This window comes from Lissotriton helveticus, chromosome 2_2, assembly GCF_964261635.1.
Source record: "Lissotriton helveticus chromosome 2_2, aLisHel1.1, whole genome shotgun sequence".
Lineage (NCBI taxonomy): Eukaryota > Metazoa > Chordata > Amphibia > Caudata > Salamandridae > Lissotriton > Lissotriton helveticus.
In genome coordinates, this window is record NC_136060.1 from 25,518,676 (window position 1) to 25,536,664 (window position 17,989).

At 39.5% G+C, this 17,989-nt stretch overlaps 1 protein-coding gene across 2 annotated transcripts in view; it reads left to right on the top strand.

The window, feature by feature from the left end:
• TRAPPC11 (trafficking protein particle complex subunit 11) overlaps nt 1-17,989 on the top strand; it is a 607,699-nt gene that overhangs the window by 42,590 nt on the left and 547,120 nt on the right. For both annotated transcript variants that reach the window (XM_078678000.1, XM_078678001.1), the window contains exons 2-3: nt 14,451-14,675; nt 16,303-16,472. In XM_078678000.1, coding sequence (XP_078534126.1) covers nt 14,472-14,675; nt 16,303-16,472 — 374 coding nt within the window. In that variant the 5' untranslated portion in view covers nt 14,451-14,471. The remainder of the gene's footprint in view (nt 1-14,450; nt 14,676-16,302; nt 16,473-17,989) is intronic.

The window sequence follows — 17,989 nt, forward strand, 5'->3', positions numbered from 1 at the left end:
ATCTCAAAAAAATCTGTCAACTGCATTTTTTAACAGTTTTAACACAGAGACACTGCCCCTATCAATGTTTCTATAGGAAGAATCAGCATCATGCTATCTTGGATATCCCTATAGATAAATTATTCCGGTTTAAAAGCACTGAACACTAAATTATTCTATAGCATTTGTGACCAAGAAGAGAAATGGACAGAAAGATAACTAAAAGGTCGAAATCCAGTCACGTTATACTTGTGTCATTTTAATTGTCTTTCCAAATGTTGAGGAAAATCAAGGACTAAATTTAAATCTGAAAGAGGTGATTAAATGATAGTGTGGCCTTGGGTATGGCACCAATTTAGGAGGAAATTGGTAACAGTGTGAATGGAAGGCACATCACAGTGGTGTGTTAACAATTAAGTAGGTGAACTGCCAGAACATCATGGTAGGATGACAGAAGGAAGGAAACAAAACAGGGGAAATGGGGATTTCCCTTATTTTCTTCTCCCAATTTCAAACAACATATTTTTTGCCTTCTCTAGTTGCCCATGTCCATTATATTTCAGTAATGCTTTCAGTCTGACTATCTTAACACCACTTAGGCTGGTTTCAGCCCCAACCACGGCACAGAAACTGGCCTCATTGCCACCACAGATAAATGTGCATGACTCTGGACAGAGGAGACATTGCACTCCTCATCCTTCTGGACTGCTCCACATCATTTGATACCGTCTCCCACCCAATCCTGATCCAATGCCTGCACAACACTACAATACAGGGACATGCACTCTGATTGATATTCTCCTTCCTGTGTGAAAGGTGCCCGTCAGTGAGTTTGCATGTACACCTCGGACGCCCACAACCTAATTTGCGGAGTTCTGTTAGGTTTCCTCCCTGAACCTATTAAACCTCTTCAACGCAGACATGCATCATCTGCACTACTGACATAAACATCCTCAACAATGCCAATACGCTAATCCTTCTCCCCCTCATGGACAAGACGCTCAGTAACCGGATGAAGTTCAATGCCTGCATGGCTAAAATCACCCACTTGAAGGCCAACTGTCTAAAGCGTAACACTGACAATACCGATATTGTGAGCTCCGAGAAGAGCCCTTCAATGTGGGACTCCACCTTGTCTATAATTATTCATGAGTTAGCTAAGCCATTTTTAAACGAAACCATCAGATCTACTAACTATGTCTCAACCCTCCCTGCCTCTAACACCAGCCTGTCACAATATGTGGGTTTCAGACCAGTATCCTTATTGAGAGCATAGATTAACTGAAATTAACTGGGCATCATTCCTATAAAAAACCTTTGGAGGCTGTAGAATGGCGCACAGGCCTACAGGAGCAGGGCTTACTTGGCAGTGTAATGCCAACCGACACACATGGCTCACTGGTTTGGGAGCCAAAACAAGTGGCCCATGCATCACCTATTCTTTCTTTACTCATATGGCAGCACCTGGGTCCTCCGACAGCCTGAATGTGTGCTTGCATTTGAGCAGCATTTATAAGTGCCTGTCAGCACATTAAATCTCTTGCCAACAAACTGTCCTTGTAACATATCTGCTTGTAACATATCTGCTTTGGTCCAACTGGACCACTGGAAGTTCAGCAAGCAAAGTATTGCAGCTTCACCTATGGTTAGGGAGTCTATCAGAGGTCATATGAGCAATTACCACTCTCTCTTGCAGATGAAAAAGGCAGGCCTGGCCTATGTCGATGGAACTGCTCACAAACTGCACAGGTGATTGAGGCTTGATGTCTTCCTTTGTTGCGTCGTGTAGTTCCAGGTTTATATGCCTGGGACTGTTTTGGGGTACTATCTCGGGGTACTCCTCCCATCTCTTTTTTTGTAGGGTCATCACCATCTAAATGTTTGTGTTCTCTGGCTGAGGGAATCTTTCGAAAGGTGACACATTTCGAGTCACCTGGGTGTCCTGTCTCTCCACTGCCACCATGGTACCTTGCACCTGCACATCTCTCCATGAGCTGCAAAAGAGTTCTGAACTTGCTTGCTGGGAAACTATCTTTTACTACTGTTTTCAGCTAACTCCTTCTTGCTCACCTCATCAGCTGGCATATATGGTGTTGCAGGTCCTGCTCTGCAGATTCATGTGGGTATTCAATTGCTGAGGAGTCCAATCAGGGTTGTGAGGCAGAACAACCCCTAGTGTCCGCCCGAACATCTGGAAAGCTGGGGAATACTGTGTTGTCCATTGCAGCGTGAGCCGGTGTGCTCTTAGGAACTGGCGTATAGAGGTTTCTATGTTTATTCCCTGTTCAACTCCAATTCGGATGGTCTTATCTAATATCTGCGAGAAGCATTCCACTTCCTTGTTAGCTGTGGCCACCAGGGTGTAACTTTTCCAGTGCTGGATTCCCAGCTCTGCCATATATTCTTTGACGTAAGCCCCTTGGAAAGGGTTGTTGTTTTTCATTTATGTGGGTACTCCAAACGCAAAGACTTTATCATGCTTTGGTTGTATTTGTTCAAAGGCATTTGAGTTAATCATCTCTGTGACTTGGTATTTAGTGTAGCTGTCAATAATTACTAGGAGCTCTACAATAGTAGCAGTTAAGTGTCCATCGCACATCTCAAAGAAATATGGCCACATTTGTAAAACATGATTGAATTGAAAACAATGCTTGTTTAAACTGATGTAATCTGTAGTAATTCGGTGGACAGTGCTGAATGATAATACAGAAAATTCTGTTCATTTAATTGAAGCAGTTTTACAAAATGACCTATTAGCTCTAATAATGCAATCTGTTAATAAGAATATGGTCAGCCGCACCACACATTTAAAAGCCAATGCTTTTGGTTCTGTCAAAGACATTGAAGTAGCATTAGTAGTTTCCAGTAATTGTTCATAGTTAAGGCAACTAGGTCATTGTCCCATGTCTCTGATGGCGCGTTGCAATACCAGCCGTGTTAGGGGGACAATAGTGAGAGGTGGACAGTCAGATTAGACCTGCGGAAAGGAAGCAACAAAAAAATCCTACTTGACATAGCAAATCTAGAAGAAGACATCCGAGCTTTAGCTCTACCTGAAGTAGGCCTTGAAAAATCCATTCACAATAGCTAGTCAGATTTGATCAGATCAAGCTATTTGAGTGAACATAATCTGGAAAGGAGCGAGTGTTCTGTTCATTCATAAAGTGAATGAGCAATATAGATACATTTCAATCTTGTTTTTATCTTTGCACATTTGCTGTCTGTTCAAGGAAAGAGGTTAAATGCCAGTTTGTCTTTTTACTAATTGCTGCTTGGAAAATTGAGTTCATTTTTCTTTCTATTACTACACACAAGCACATTGCTTTGTAATTGAGATGTGTTGCAAACATAGATTTAAAAAAAGGAGCAAAACAAATCGGAGCACTTTGTTCGGTGATGTGCAAATGACAAATATTTACAGAAACTCGATTTCCAAACATTGTTTGTATGCTATACAATTTTGTCCGTATAACTGCATGTCAGTGGGAAATTAAATTTTTACATGCTACCTATGCTTTATATTTTTCATATGGTTTTTCATTTCTGTATTGTGTTATACTTATGGCAAAATAACAAATTGTAAGAAAAAAATGTTATGTGTTTATTGAAAGGGATAGGTTTTAAACATGATTTGAGAAACATGCCTCCCCCCTCCACCCCCCCTTGATGAAAATTCTGTTAATGAGCTAAGAGGCAAGTTGGAGTTTGTGTGTCTCCTATATGTGGCAACATTTGTAATGTATATGGAGCAAAAGTTTAGACTATTAAATCAAATGGAAGAGCTTTTTGTACAGCAGACATGCTGAACTTCCATATTTGAAGATGCTCTCCTGTGATAATGAAGAAAATGGCTGCTCAATGAATTAAAATATTTTCCCAGGATCACATCATTTGAAACCAGGTCAAGAGCATTACAAATTACAATTAGGTTGAGTAGATTATTCATATCACTAGACCTGCAGGTATGATTTTTGAGGCATGTGAAGCATATGCCCAAAATGACAAAATCCTTAAAGAAATTCTTGACTCTGATCAGCTGTATATAGAGGATAACATCACTTTAACCAGGGCCTACGAATCTGTTAATCTAATTAATGTGACTTTGCTCAAGTATACATAGACTTTTAAAAATGTGTTTGTAAAAATCAAGCTACACAGTAACTTTCATGAAAATCCAACAAACCATTCTGCTATTACACCTACCTCACTACCATGTATCATGACTATTCACGATATATTAGACATACACACCTTACTATCCATCAGTGAGATGGAAACCAATGAGTCATCCCTAAGGGAATTACTACAGGATGTTGACATAACATCTGATCTTAATGTTGAAAGTTGTCTTAACCCAAATCAACTTTTAGCCCACCATTACCATTCAGGTATAACATTGATCTCTTCTACTAGTAACCAATAATCTATATATTCTTTAACATCATTGTAGCAAATAACCTCCCACCCAACACTTAGACAACCTGAGTCTCAAAACACGTACTGCCCTTTAATTATTAATAAAGGGGTGATCATGAACAGATCATAGCTCAATAGAACACTTAATCACTTGCTTATAAGACTTCAGACTGGAATTGGGGAGAGGATGTGGCCTAACGGCTAGGGTGGTTAACCTCAAACCTGGGGAACCGGGTTCGAGTCTCAGCAATGACGCTCAGCATCCTGTGATTCTGGGTAAATCATTTGGGGCCAGATACGCGACCCTAAATTGCAACCGCAAATGGGCAGTCGGCTATTAGGGCATGGCCATGTACAAACCTCATTTTGTGAATCGATCGCAAAATGAGGTTTGCGACTCGCTATTAGGAAGGGGCATTCCAAGGGCATCCCTTCCTAATAGCGACTCACATTTCTATGTATGAATGTTTTGCAACCGTAATAGCGGGTGCAAAACAGTCACAATTTACCACCAACTTCAAGTAGGTGGTAAAGCCTTCGCAAACTGGAAGTTTCATTTTTCTTTTTTTTAAAAATCTTTTAAAGAAAACGGGCTGTATTTAACAACAACAAAAACTGCTTTATTTACAAACAGTCACAGACATGGTGGCCTGCTGACCCCAGCCGGCCACCATCCCTGTGAGTGCTAGCCCTTCCTAATAAGGTAGCAAATTATGACTGCCTCATTAATATTGATGAAGCATGCAATTTGCGACCCCATTTGAAATCACAAACAGTGTCTGAGACACCTTTGTACATCCCAATTTGCGAGTCACAAATTGGTGGGTCGTACATCTGGCCCTTAATCTTCTCGTGCCTAACAAAAATGAATATGTCCTTATGTAACAACTGGTGCTCATGTAAATCGCTCTGAAACCTGATAACTTCGGGTCAAGTTTGTGCTATATAAACCCCCCCCCCTAAATATCCAATTCCCCTTGTGGTGACTATAATCATCACATCTCTATTACAATAATGGAGAGATCTCTGACTTATTACCAATCTCAAAAACAGATTATTCTTTTCCTACCTTCTCCTGCATAATATCCTTCCCAAAATACATAAACCAAGCCCCTTCCTTCCTGGTAGGGCAATCATCTTCAGAATATGTTCTCCCACTAAACAAATATCAGAATACATTGACTACCTTTGCAAGTGTTTATAGTATATCTTCTGGTATGTTCAATATACCAAAGACTTGCATAACAAAATTAAGTCTGGACAAAAGCATTAACTTTGGTCTCTCTAGAAGTATGTTCCCTTTAATCATACACCACAAAATCTGGAGGACTAAAAGCTACCAAATAGTTTCTTTCTCACAAATAAGCAACATTTTAACACACTAATATGATTCTAGAAATTAATAATCTGATACTAGAAAACAATGTGTTCACGCATGATCAAAAAAGGGTGTGCCAAATAACGGTGTAGCAACAGGAACTACATTTTCACCATCCTATGCAAACCTATATTTGGGCTACTTTGGAGAACATCAATTGTGGAAAGTGTGCTCCCAACAACACAATCAGCCTATTTCACTGGGGCTGATATATTGACAATATCTTGATTTGGGACATAGATGCATCACAATATCTTTTTCTGTACCTCAATAACAATCGCTTTAATCTATGTTTTACTTACAAATTTAGTCCGACATTAATATAATTTCTTGACATCATACTATACATGCAGGAGCAACACCTAGCCTCTTGACTATTTAGAAAGCCTATGGCTTTCGGTGCTATTCTCCATGCACTACACACAGCTTTAAAATTCAGTCAGTCTCATTCATGACATTTCAGATTGAGATGCAGTTGCAGTGATTACATCATATTCCAAGAAGAACTTTCACTAATGGAGTCATGTTTCCTAGATAAGAGGATACAATCAAAACATATTGAGAAAACAAATACAAATTCCCAAACTACTTTTCAAACACAGAGAGAATGCAAGAAAGGCACCTAGTGCTCTCGTCTTTACTCCTTACTACCTATTGGGTAATGGTCACTAAACACTTTATTTAGATGCTAAACAGCACATTAAAACAACTGATCCCCAATAAACTGAGAGTAGTCCACAGCAGAGAGAAAACAATTCATGACCTCCTTGGTCCCAGTTTTCTTCAACCCATTAAAGTTGCAAGTCCACAGTTTTTACCACCAAAGCTGTAGGTTTCTATAAATATGACTAAATTAATGTACTCTTATGCCATGGATAGATCATTAGAATGAGAAAAATAACTGTAAAAAAGCAAAAGATAAAGGATTCAATTAATTGCAATACTAAATTTGTGGACAAATTTGAGAGTGACTCTGACCAAAGAGGGCAGGGTTTTCTAGGAGACAGAAGCACAAATCTCCCCTCAGATCAAGAAAAAATTAGACTATTTTAATAATAAACTCAGACCTCGAAAACTCATTTTTTTTTTTTTACTAGAACTGCAGGTCTAGTGACGTAAATAATCTAATCGACATATTTGTAATGCTCTTGACCCAAAACTGGTTTCAATTGGTGTGATCGTGGGCAAATATTTTAATTCATTGAGCCGCCATTTTCTTCATTATCACATATGAAAGCACCTTCAAATGTGCAAATTCAGAATGTCTGCTGTACAAAAAACTATTTTGTTTGATTTCATAGACTACACTTTTGCTCCATATATAATACAAATCTAGCCACATATAGGATACACATGATCCCTGGCTTGCCTCTTAGTTCATTAACTCCATTGTCATCAGGGTTGGGGCAGGAATGTTTCACAAATCATGTTTAAAAACTATCACTTTTAATAAATACGTAACTAACGCATGAAGTGGTAACACACACTCATTTGTAATCCGATCTTACATTGAAATGGCCACAAACTTTCCCACTGACACGCAGCTTTACTGATAAAACTATATGATGTACATAATGTTTGTAAATAGAGTTTCCTCAAATATGTGTCATTTGCACATCACCAAGTAAAGTGTTATGAGTTGTTTTACTCCTATGTAACTTTGTTTGCATCACCCTTCTTAATTGCAAAAAAAGTGCTTTTGTAATTCCTGATATATTTTGAAATATGTGTAATGTTAATTTACAGGCTATTTATTTAAATGTTATGTGTTAGAGAAAAATAACTGACATCTTCAGACATCTCCTTTGACAAAATCCTCTAATTGTAGTAAGAGAGGGAAAAATAAACCTAATTTTCCAAGCAGCAATTAGTTAAAAGACAAACTACATTTGACCTCTTTCTTTGAACAAACAGCAAATGTGTCACCTTAAAAACAAGAATTAATGGCATCTTTATTGCTCATTCACTTTCTGAATGAAAAGAACACCAGTTCCTTTCCAGCCTAAGTTTGCTCACAAGATGGGACTAGTAGGTGCTAAAAATAGCTCAACCTGTTAAAATGTTTTCACACTTACGAGTGTGCGAGTAGATTTTTCAAGGCCTGTAAACTCTACTGCTGTAACAGCTGTGCAAAAAAACAAACAAAACATTACATATATACAAAATTTACAATTTATAACTCTCAATTAAAATATGACCATAATTATACATGAATATCAAGAAGATTGCGATCAAAACACCGTACATATTGTATTGTAGGTTTAGTAGCCGCCCCTTTCTCATCATTAAACAATTAAATTGGCGTGAGCGGAGAACTCCCCTACGGCAGCAGTGTCTGCGGAGATTTCCCTACTCTGCGCTCCGCTGATAATGCGGAGTAGGAAAAGAAACTCCAGAGCGGAGTTAGCCAGCCCCTGCTAAATTGGGCCAGGCCAAATTAAAATGCTACTACACATAATTTAAAAAGAATAAATGTCACTTACCTTATTGCGGCGTCCCCGGGATGTCCTCCTCCTCCTCCTCCTCCTCCTCCTCGCCGGACATCTTGCGGGTGGCGGAACGGAGTTCCACGAAGTTTCCCCCAACTCCGTGGAACTCCTGGTAGCTGCACTCCGCAGGCTCCGCCCGGGGTTACAATTATATAGGACACAATTACTTATTCCAAGCACATAATGTGAGAAGAGAAGTATGTTCTCACTATTAGTCAAAGTGTTTTGGTGGCATGTATTGTGGTTAACCACCTTCAGGACAATTGTTTAGAAATTTTACACACACAGTTCACCTACAATAAATCATAGATGAACAAGTTAAAAACATGCAAAATGCAAACATAAAAACCTACCTCTATTGGCACTCACATGCCCTGGTGATTCTATATTCTATTCTTACCATTTCTATACCTGGAGGCATCATCAAAAAAGCAGTTATAAAAGTCCATGACATTCATGAGCCTGTCTTGGAAGAGAAGATGGATTTAACTTGTCTGCCACGCTCCAGATGCTACAAATCAGCTAGTGCCAGAGCAATAGATGATTCATGTTGACCTTGCATTAATGAATCATCTAACCAATTAACCACCATTCCTCTGTATAGTAAAATGCCTCTTTTTGCATGATCACTCCATTTGTTTTGGACTGAGCTGTTGGTTTTTTGACTGTGTGCACTGGCACCCTGCTGACGAGGCCCCTGTTCATGTGCTCTGACCCCTAAAATATGTCGACATTTATTATACTCCTAATTGGCATAATTAACATACCTATGTGTCCGTAGTGTCTGGTACAAAGTATACCCTGGGCCTGTAAGTCCAATATCAATAGTGGACCGCAGCCACAGTGCCACCCATAGCAGTGACAGTGCAGACATGACTGTTGGCCTACCACAGTAACTGCTCTGTGTAGTTTTAAAACTGCTAATTCAACCAGTCACAGTACCTCTCTTTGACAGGCCTAAATCTTCTTTCAAATATGAATACATGAATCCTAATTAGGCTGTACTGCCTGTAAGGCAGGGTGCATGGTATATAAAAGTAGGACATATAAATGTTTAATGTTAAACATTCCCTTATAGTGAAAAGTCTCTAAAAGCTATTTTCACTGTCCCTGGTCTGGTTGTTCCATTGGAAAGCATTGGCATACAAAATAATTATTATAAACCCAATCTCTGGTAAAGTTGGATTTGTGATTAATAAATATTTTGGAAAGGATAGTTTTAGAAAGTTACCTCTTCTGTTCCTAAATCTTCTAGAAGCCCATTTACAGGAGCTTCAACTGTCACATAGGAGCTGAATAGCCATTCAAATGAGGTGTGAGACAAAGGCCTTCGATGTTTTGAACCTATTACAATCTTTATTTCCATCTCACTTCAGAATAAATAAAGTCCTTTCATATCTACTGAAATATAGTTTTTTATAGTTGACAGTTAATTTACAGGTTCGTTAAATGTTGTGTGCCAGCACAATTGTCAGACCGTTCACTTTACAAAATCCTCTAACTTGCTGTCGTAGAAAGAAAAGTACACCCCAATCTAAAAACAGCAGCAGTTTGTAGGAAGACATATGCCGACACTTGACCTCTGTTTTGGCCATACAGCAAATGTGACCAGATAAAAACATGATTTAAAGTCCTCGTTATTGCTCATTCACCTTCTGAAAGAACAGAACACCTGTTCTTTGTCAGCTTGAATCAGTAGGCACTAAAAATAACCCTCACTGATAAAATGTGACCCACCATAGCAATTGGTCAAGTAGATTTCTTGAGGCCTGATGTATAATGAAAACCTAGCTCACGTAAAGAGAACACATGAACCCCGACTTGCCTTTAAGTTCACTAATAGCATTGTCAGGTCGGGGGTAGGAATGTTTCCCAGTCCTTAATTAAAAACTGTCACTTTTTGAAGGTTGACTGTAAGAGTGTGTTGAATGAGTGGGTTGCTCCGGTTCTTCCTCAATGAGTAAATGCCCACTGCGGAGTACTGATTGTGGACTCGATGTTGCCTGTCTCTGCATGTGAGAGGTCCTCATACCCTTTCGGTTTGTGGCCACTTGACCCTGCTCACATTGTTCTAAACTACGATACACTTTCTTTGGGAACCTTGTGTATCTGACAATGACCTGTCTAATGCCTACACCACTACTGTGCATGTCTTGCTGTGCTGATTACCTTACCTATCTTTTGATGTTCTGTACTATTGACTGCTACCTTGATTGGATTCCGGGGTTGTTGGGGGGAGGGTAGTTGGGAGGTTTGGCTGTTATTAAGGTATAATCTAAATAAGGCTCCTTGTAACTTTACTTTGACACTGCAAGACTATAGATTGACATATTGGCTGGTTGTATTGACACGATGTGGATTGATGTTGGTTAACTTTGACGGGATTGTTGAAGCATGATTATCGACTTGTGTTGCGGCCGGCCCTCTCTGCGGGTTGTAGGCCAAGTGCTTGTTCTTGCATTACGGTACAATAAAGATCTTTTTCAAAAAACAAAAAAAAACTGTCACTTTTAATAAATATAATACTAAAGTGCGATGTGGTAAAGCCTTCCCCATTGAAATGGCCACAAGCTTTTCCACTGACATGCAGTTTTACTGATAAAACCATACAGCATACAAACTATAATGTGTAGAATCGGGTTTCAGTAAATATTTATAATTTGCACATCACCAAGTAAAGTATTTTGATGTTTTGCTCCCATAAAAGGTTTATTTCCATCTTTCTTAAGATCTACACAAAAAAGTGCTTGCCTTACTACTGAAATAATATATATTTCGAAATATTTATACTTTTCCTCTACATGCTATTTAAATGTTGCGTTCTCTGCACGTTTGTCAAACTGTTCACTTTAAATAATCCTTTAACTTTGTAGTCAGAGAAAGAAAAGTAAACACCAATCTCCTGGACAAAATACTCAGAATTTTGTAAGAAGACATAGGCTGGCATTTGACCTCTATGTTTGAATGCATAGCAAATCTAACAAGATGAAAGCAACATTTAAAGGCATCTTTATTGCTCATTAATTTTCTGAATGAAGACCAGGCCACAGTCGCCATAGCGAGTGGGCGACTAGATTTCTCAAGACCTCCGCTTGCAGCCTTGCCCAGCTGGAGGAATCCGAGCTCCAAAAATGTGACTAAGTTTACACGTAGAAATCTACACTGGAAGGTGCCAAACATATGTGACCGGTGAGGGAGCTCCATAGGGCATGAATTTTAAATTTCTTCTGCTCAGACCTTTCTCCCCAAAAGTCAACTGCTTCACCGGGACCTCATCCGACTGTTATCCGGCCTCGTTAACCCTTGACGGCCAATGCCTTCTGCCTGAGAATTCATCACAGTCAAAAAGAGACTAAGTCAGAAGGAAAAACTTCCGACTGGAAAAAATCTGATTGCTTTATCCGAATTGCGCTCTATCACGGTTGGACTTTATTCAGCCCTTTGTCCCAATCAAGCTCATCCAGATGTCTGCAGTTGGTGTGTAATGCTGTTTGGTGCTACCTTTAAATGTTAACTTTAAAACTTCATCTCTCTGGTTCCCCTTATTGAATTTGGTTTGTGTGGCTGTCACTTTGTTCAATAAATTATACTCTATTTGCAGGATTAGTGGCATTATTACTTGTGGTGAAATATCATCCACCCCAACTAATAATCCACTTTCTCACACACTGCATGTATATGGTGATGGTGTCGCTAAGATCGTCATCCAGAATGCCAGTCCCCTGAGTTGATCTTTCGTGAATCTCTTGTCATTTTTGATCAGGAAATATGACTCCTTATGGGCTTACATCACTCTGCCACTGCAGCATCTCTGCACTGGTCTGTCTATTCTGCTTCTCAGTGGGCTGGACTTTATAAGACTGCTTCAGTGCTTGATGGGCTGCATGACTCAAGAATTGAAAGCTGTTTCAGACCCACCCTAGCAGCATATGGCTGGTTACAACGTTTTGCGAGGACTGATCTTTATTTTCAATATCTGTCCCTGCATGGGCTACGAACTTCAGCCCATATTCACCTGTACGTGCATTTGAAATCCCACACTGCAAGCTGCCACCATTTTCTCAAGCTGTCATTAGCAATATCTTGGCCTCTTTAATGAAATAATTTCCTCTTTGGGACATGTGCAGTACCAGAGTAATCAAACTGGGCATCACAGCTCTATCACGGACCATCCCCAGCCTAGTCAATTATTTCCTCTCCAGTGGTGTCCTCTCCCAGGTACTCAAACATTATCCCTATTATAAACAAGCACAGCCCTTCTCCAATCTGCAGATCATCTCTGGCCTAGCTTATGATGCAAAGGCACTAGAATCAATCGTCTCCCATCAGCTGTCTTCCCACCTGGAGACAATTGGTTTCCTAAGTGACTGCCATTTAGGTTCTGGGTAAGCCTGTGCACAGAGACCGCTGTTCTTAACATCAGGGACCAAATTAATCAAACCCACAACCAGTGCCAACCCTAAATGTTGATCCTGTTGTGTGTTAATGAAAATATTGCCTACTTGAGATTATTTCAGAGGAGCTGCACTGAGGTGGTTTGCATTAGTCTTGAAAACCATTCCCATCATGTTGCACTTGATGATTGCTCAATCATCCCCAGAACAGTCAACAACAAGACTGTTGATACGGCTTTTACTGTTTAACATGTATCTGGCTGCTTTTGCTCGCGTTTATAGACTTCTCCATGTAGGTTGCCACATATGCGAATGATATACAGTTTCAAATGAAGCTTGACGATGATCTTGGCACCCTACACAAATTTTCTTGCTGTCTTTCACAGGTTCATTTATAGATGCAGAACAACTAGTTCTGCCTCAACGGCAATAACCCCAATATCCTGTTCCTTATCCTATCATCCTTTCTACCCCATTCCCTTTACCTAGTCTGTATGAATTCAAAATGATGCAGTCTGTCTGTCGTATGTTTGGATACAACATGATCTCATCAATCCGACTTTTAAATGCTGTCACTGGCTTTTATAAGACAGTGTGTGACTTATAAAACTACCTAGTGAATGTGATGCTTTATGGTCATTTAATGAACTTGGCGAGTTCAGAATAGCCTTAAAGAGTCCTCTTTTCTCTCTGACCTTTAGATAATGTAGACTCCTCTAATACCATCCTACTCCTGCAAGTTCTGGCTGGCCAGACACCTAAAGAATGCATGCTTCTTTTACCATGGCTTTTATGGTTTATGGCTCTGTTCTCTGAGGGTTTGGAATCTGTTTGGGCATTTAGATGGTGAATGCCAGAGGCAACTTCCACCTTTACCTGATTAACTTTTCCCTAGTTTACATAGTCAGATTTACATCACCATCACCTACTACTCACTTCTTTTAATATGTAAGCGACCCCAAAGTGATCTAAGGCTATAAACATTTAAATAGAAAAAAGCCCCATAAATAAGTTAAAGTTGCGATGGCTTGGAGGGGGATGAGGGAGTTCTGTTCAATGTAAGAAAGTGACTCGGCGGAGATGAGAACGGTAGATGGGCAATGATGCGTCAAACTGCAAATTTTAAAAAAGTTCATATTTTTCACTATGATAATACTGACTGTATCCTTAATAACCTGAAGCTGTTATTACTTTTTGTGTTAGAAAAATATTCTAATGTTTCTTGGCATTACTTAATAGCCATGCACTCACATCCAGTAGAAGCCACCTTCACAGCTAGACCCGGTGCTACTGGCAAGGAGAGTTGGGAAGCAGTCTTCTTCTACCACGATGTCTGTCCTTCCATTTAGCTGGCATACCTTGCCTCCTTTACATTCTCCTTGCATGCCCCTGTTGCCAAACTGTTGTGTGTGTGTACTATTTTGATTCCCTGTTGTACACTTGAGCACAGTTTTCTTTGCAAGCAGGCTCTGGGCCAAACTGAACCTCTAGAGAGAAAGAATGGAAGAGTGTATTTATTTCCCAGATCCACCCCAGCACATTTGTTGACTGGATAAAATCATGAATGAACATCCTTCAAAAGTTTTAACCTGCCTACTTCAGATTAGACGAAAATGGAAAACTATCTTCCCTACATCTGACTGCACACTGAGGGAATGTTAGTCGATTAGTCGGTTTCAAATCTGTGTGGCTCTTTGTAACAGTTGTTGGTGGAAAGATGAGAAAAACACAAATTATTTGGAGATCGATTTATTATCTTTATTTTAAAATGTGCCTTTACCATTATTATTTTAGATTGGTTTTAAAATATTGAAGATGAGTCCAACACAATGGGATTTTCCTGTGGAACTTTGCTGCCGGCCTATGGCCTTTGTAACGCTGACTGGCTTGGACATAACTTACAATGCCATCCATCGTGCAATATGGGATGCTTTCTGTGCCAACCGAAGAGCAGACCGGGTGCCAATATCCTTCAAAGTTCTACCTGGTGACCATGAATTTCCAAAATGCAGACAGAAGGTAAAAATGTTTTACAGTCTCTCCCTAGATGAGAAGCTTTTCAATAGGTTATTCCATCACTTCCATACACAACCACTACATGTCTCTCTCTCTCTCTCTCTCTCTCTCTCTCTCTCTCTCTCTCTCTCTCTCTCTCTCTCTCTCTCTCTCTCTCTCTCTCTCTCTCTCTCTCTCTCTCTCTCTCTCTCTCTCTCTCTCTCTCTCTCTTTCTCTTTCTTTCTCTCTCTCTCTCTCTCTCTCTCTCTCTCTCTCTCTTTCTCTCTTTCTCTCTCTCTTTCTCTCTCTTTTTCTCTCTCTCTTTCTCTTTCTCTTTCTCTTTCTCTTTCTATTTCTCTCTCTCTCTCTCTCTCTCTCTCTCTTTCTCCTTTTTTTTAATTTTTTTTTTTATATATATTGAGTGGCTGGTCTATGATAAATTGTCCCACCCTTACACAGCTCTACACTTATCTGTGGCCAAATAACCCTTCTTTCAAAACACACACTGGCTGATCAATAAATTGCGCATATAGACACAAATATATATGTTTGATTAAACAAATTACAGCTAACTGTGGATGGTACCTAGTGCACCTAATCAGAGTTTCACAAAATGTAGTCTTCGCACGTAGGTTTTGTTGTTGGATGCACATGTCAATGTCCGCATTTTTGAAAAAACTGTTTCCGCCAAGAAAACTAGCATATACCTTGCTGCAACTGACAAACATGTTAATCAGTAACAACATTTTGAAACCCTTACCCCTGGTGTGTACATAGATCATAGCAGTGGTTGAATGAATAGTTCTGCCTGTGCAGTTGCTAGCTAGAGAATTCTTTAAGTACTGTTTCGATCTTGTGATTCCTGAGACAGTGTATTTTTAAAGAACTTCTAAAAGCTTTCCCATGAGGAAAGCCTTCTTATTAGGGGTGTCATTTATTTGTTGAAATTCTTTTTCTTTTTTTTTTTTTCTAAACCATATTTTATTGGCATTTATACATTGACAGTGCATACAATTGTACGTATCCTGATTCAGTCTTTGATTTGTTGAACTTCTTTGACAATGCCTTCTGTTAGATGTTAATCACAATTGTGGGTGCCAATGATCAAATGCACCTCACATTAAACGGCAAACAATCGTCCATTTTTAGGTTGTCGTGAGAAAGTACTTTTTTCTGGTACGTCTATGGACTTGGTGTTAAGTTGGTAGCTTTTTAAAAAAACATTTTTTAAGGGATGCTCAAATACACTTTTACACACCTGACCTAATGGTTCCTAATATGCATTGACTATACCAACACTTAAGTAAGCATTGTGTCTTCTGCAAGTCTATTTTCCGGCCACCGACCTGAATAACTTCATTGGTGTCTGGGTAGTTTCAGGCAAGGGGCAGTTGTTGCTTTGTAGTTCATGAGAAGGCATAGATAGACCGGTTTCACGTAAATATTGTAGTCTACACTAACCATGCTAATTAAAAACTATTAATATGTTAAAAAAAAACATGCGATTTGCCCGGTTCATTTGTTCCTATTCTGTCATATTTGTTACAAGGAAATGGATGATTGTATTGAAAATTATGGGGGGCGGGGAGATCTGGCGTTATTTGTTTAACTGGTCATTTCTTCCTTTTTTTTCCCGGGGCTGTCTTTTAAGAGAACGTCGTATGAATGGTACATTCCCAAGGGCATCCTGAAGACGGGCTGGATGAACAAACACCTCAACCTCGTGCCTGCGTTAGTCGTGGTCTTCTATGAGCTGGACTGGGACGAACAACAGTGGAAGGAGAAGCAGCTGGAATGTGCAACGAGGGTGGAGATTGTCAGGTGCAGTAGACGGCTTTGCATTATACTGCTGACAGTAGACCCTATAGTCTTCCCTGTTCATAATCGACTGAACATTCATCTGAAAATGTTACTTCAACGTCTGACACTTATAACGTGTTTCTAACTAGTTACATGCGCAAAATCGGAAAGCAGGAATGATTTCCAGCTACCTGCATTATTTTATCCTCAAGGGAGCACTCAGCCAGTAATTTAGAACTGTTTCCTGGACTTAAACTGATTTATGTGGGAAAAGAAGATTATCCTTAGTACATGGAGACATAGATTGTATTTTTGGGTCTACTTGACAGCACAGCTGTCGCCTCCCTCATGTGATCCACAGCGAGCTTTAAAAGCACTGCTGAGAGGTGCATAGTTAGTTCTGGCAAAATGTTGATCTCCTTGAGTACAGATTTTGGTTGTGCTGAAGTTGTGTGCTTCTACTGAAAGTGCACTTGCACTTTTTTCTCTGTCGGAAAGATTATACTCGGCGCAGCAGGATCGAGTTTGTTATGATGACAATCCATTGATCAAGGCTATTATAGGTCTGATCTGATTAATGACAAAGAGAGTAGAGCTGACTTACTTATTGTGAAAAGCATATTTAATAGCCAATTGATCTTTCGGGGTATATTGTCATTACATTGTCTTTAAGTTTGTAGAGAGGTGTTTTATTAAGAGAATCTGACAGATCATCGTTGTAAACATAGCTTTCCGTGTTGGTTACCCCCAATGACAAACCCCTATGGTAGAAGTTTGCACTCTTACAATCCTTGTTGGGCCCTTTTTAGGATGGGTTGTATATCGTTTTGCTAACTGTAGTTGTCTTCATATTTGTAATTTTATGGCTGTATACGGATAGTTGCCTTGTAGGAAAGCTTATGCAGAATACAGTAGGCTTGCGTTTGTTCTGGTGATAAGCCAGTGATGGGAGCTATAGGCTTCATTGATTCCTTGGTAAAAGTTCTGTCAGAGCCCTTAGGTCTAATCATTTGAATATGAAAGTTTACGACAAACGCTTTAGGCCTGACCTATTTATTGTGAAAATAATATGTTAAAGCTAATAGGCCTTAAAGAGTGGGTTATTTTTAAACTGTGCTAAATCCTGTAGGCAGGTATTGTGTTACATGTAATTTCATAGATTGCAATACATCTTATATGTTTATTATACAAAGTTGTGTCTAAGCTAGTAGGCATTACCAGTTGATTGTGATATGCTTTTATTAAAGTCAATGTTAATTTAAGAACGTACTATTTTATAGCGTTGTGCTAGAGAGGTGCCAACCTACATGGAATACACGAGGCCTGAATTAGTTATGGTGACAAACCAATAACAAAGGCTGTGAACTTCATCTTGTTCTTTGGGAAAAGTTATGACATGTGCCATAGGTCTGATCTGTTTGTGATGATAAGTTATGAAGCTGTGATACAGTACATGTTTTAACATTTGAAGATGACAGCCATGCGTGATGTTTATTGCACAACCCTCTTGGAATGGTTTTGAACATAGTCTACCATTG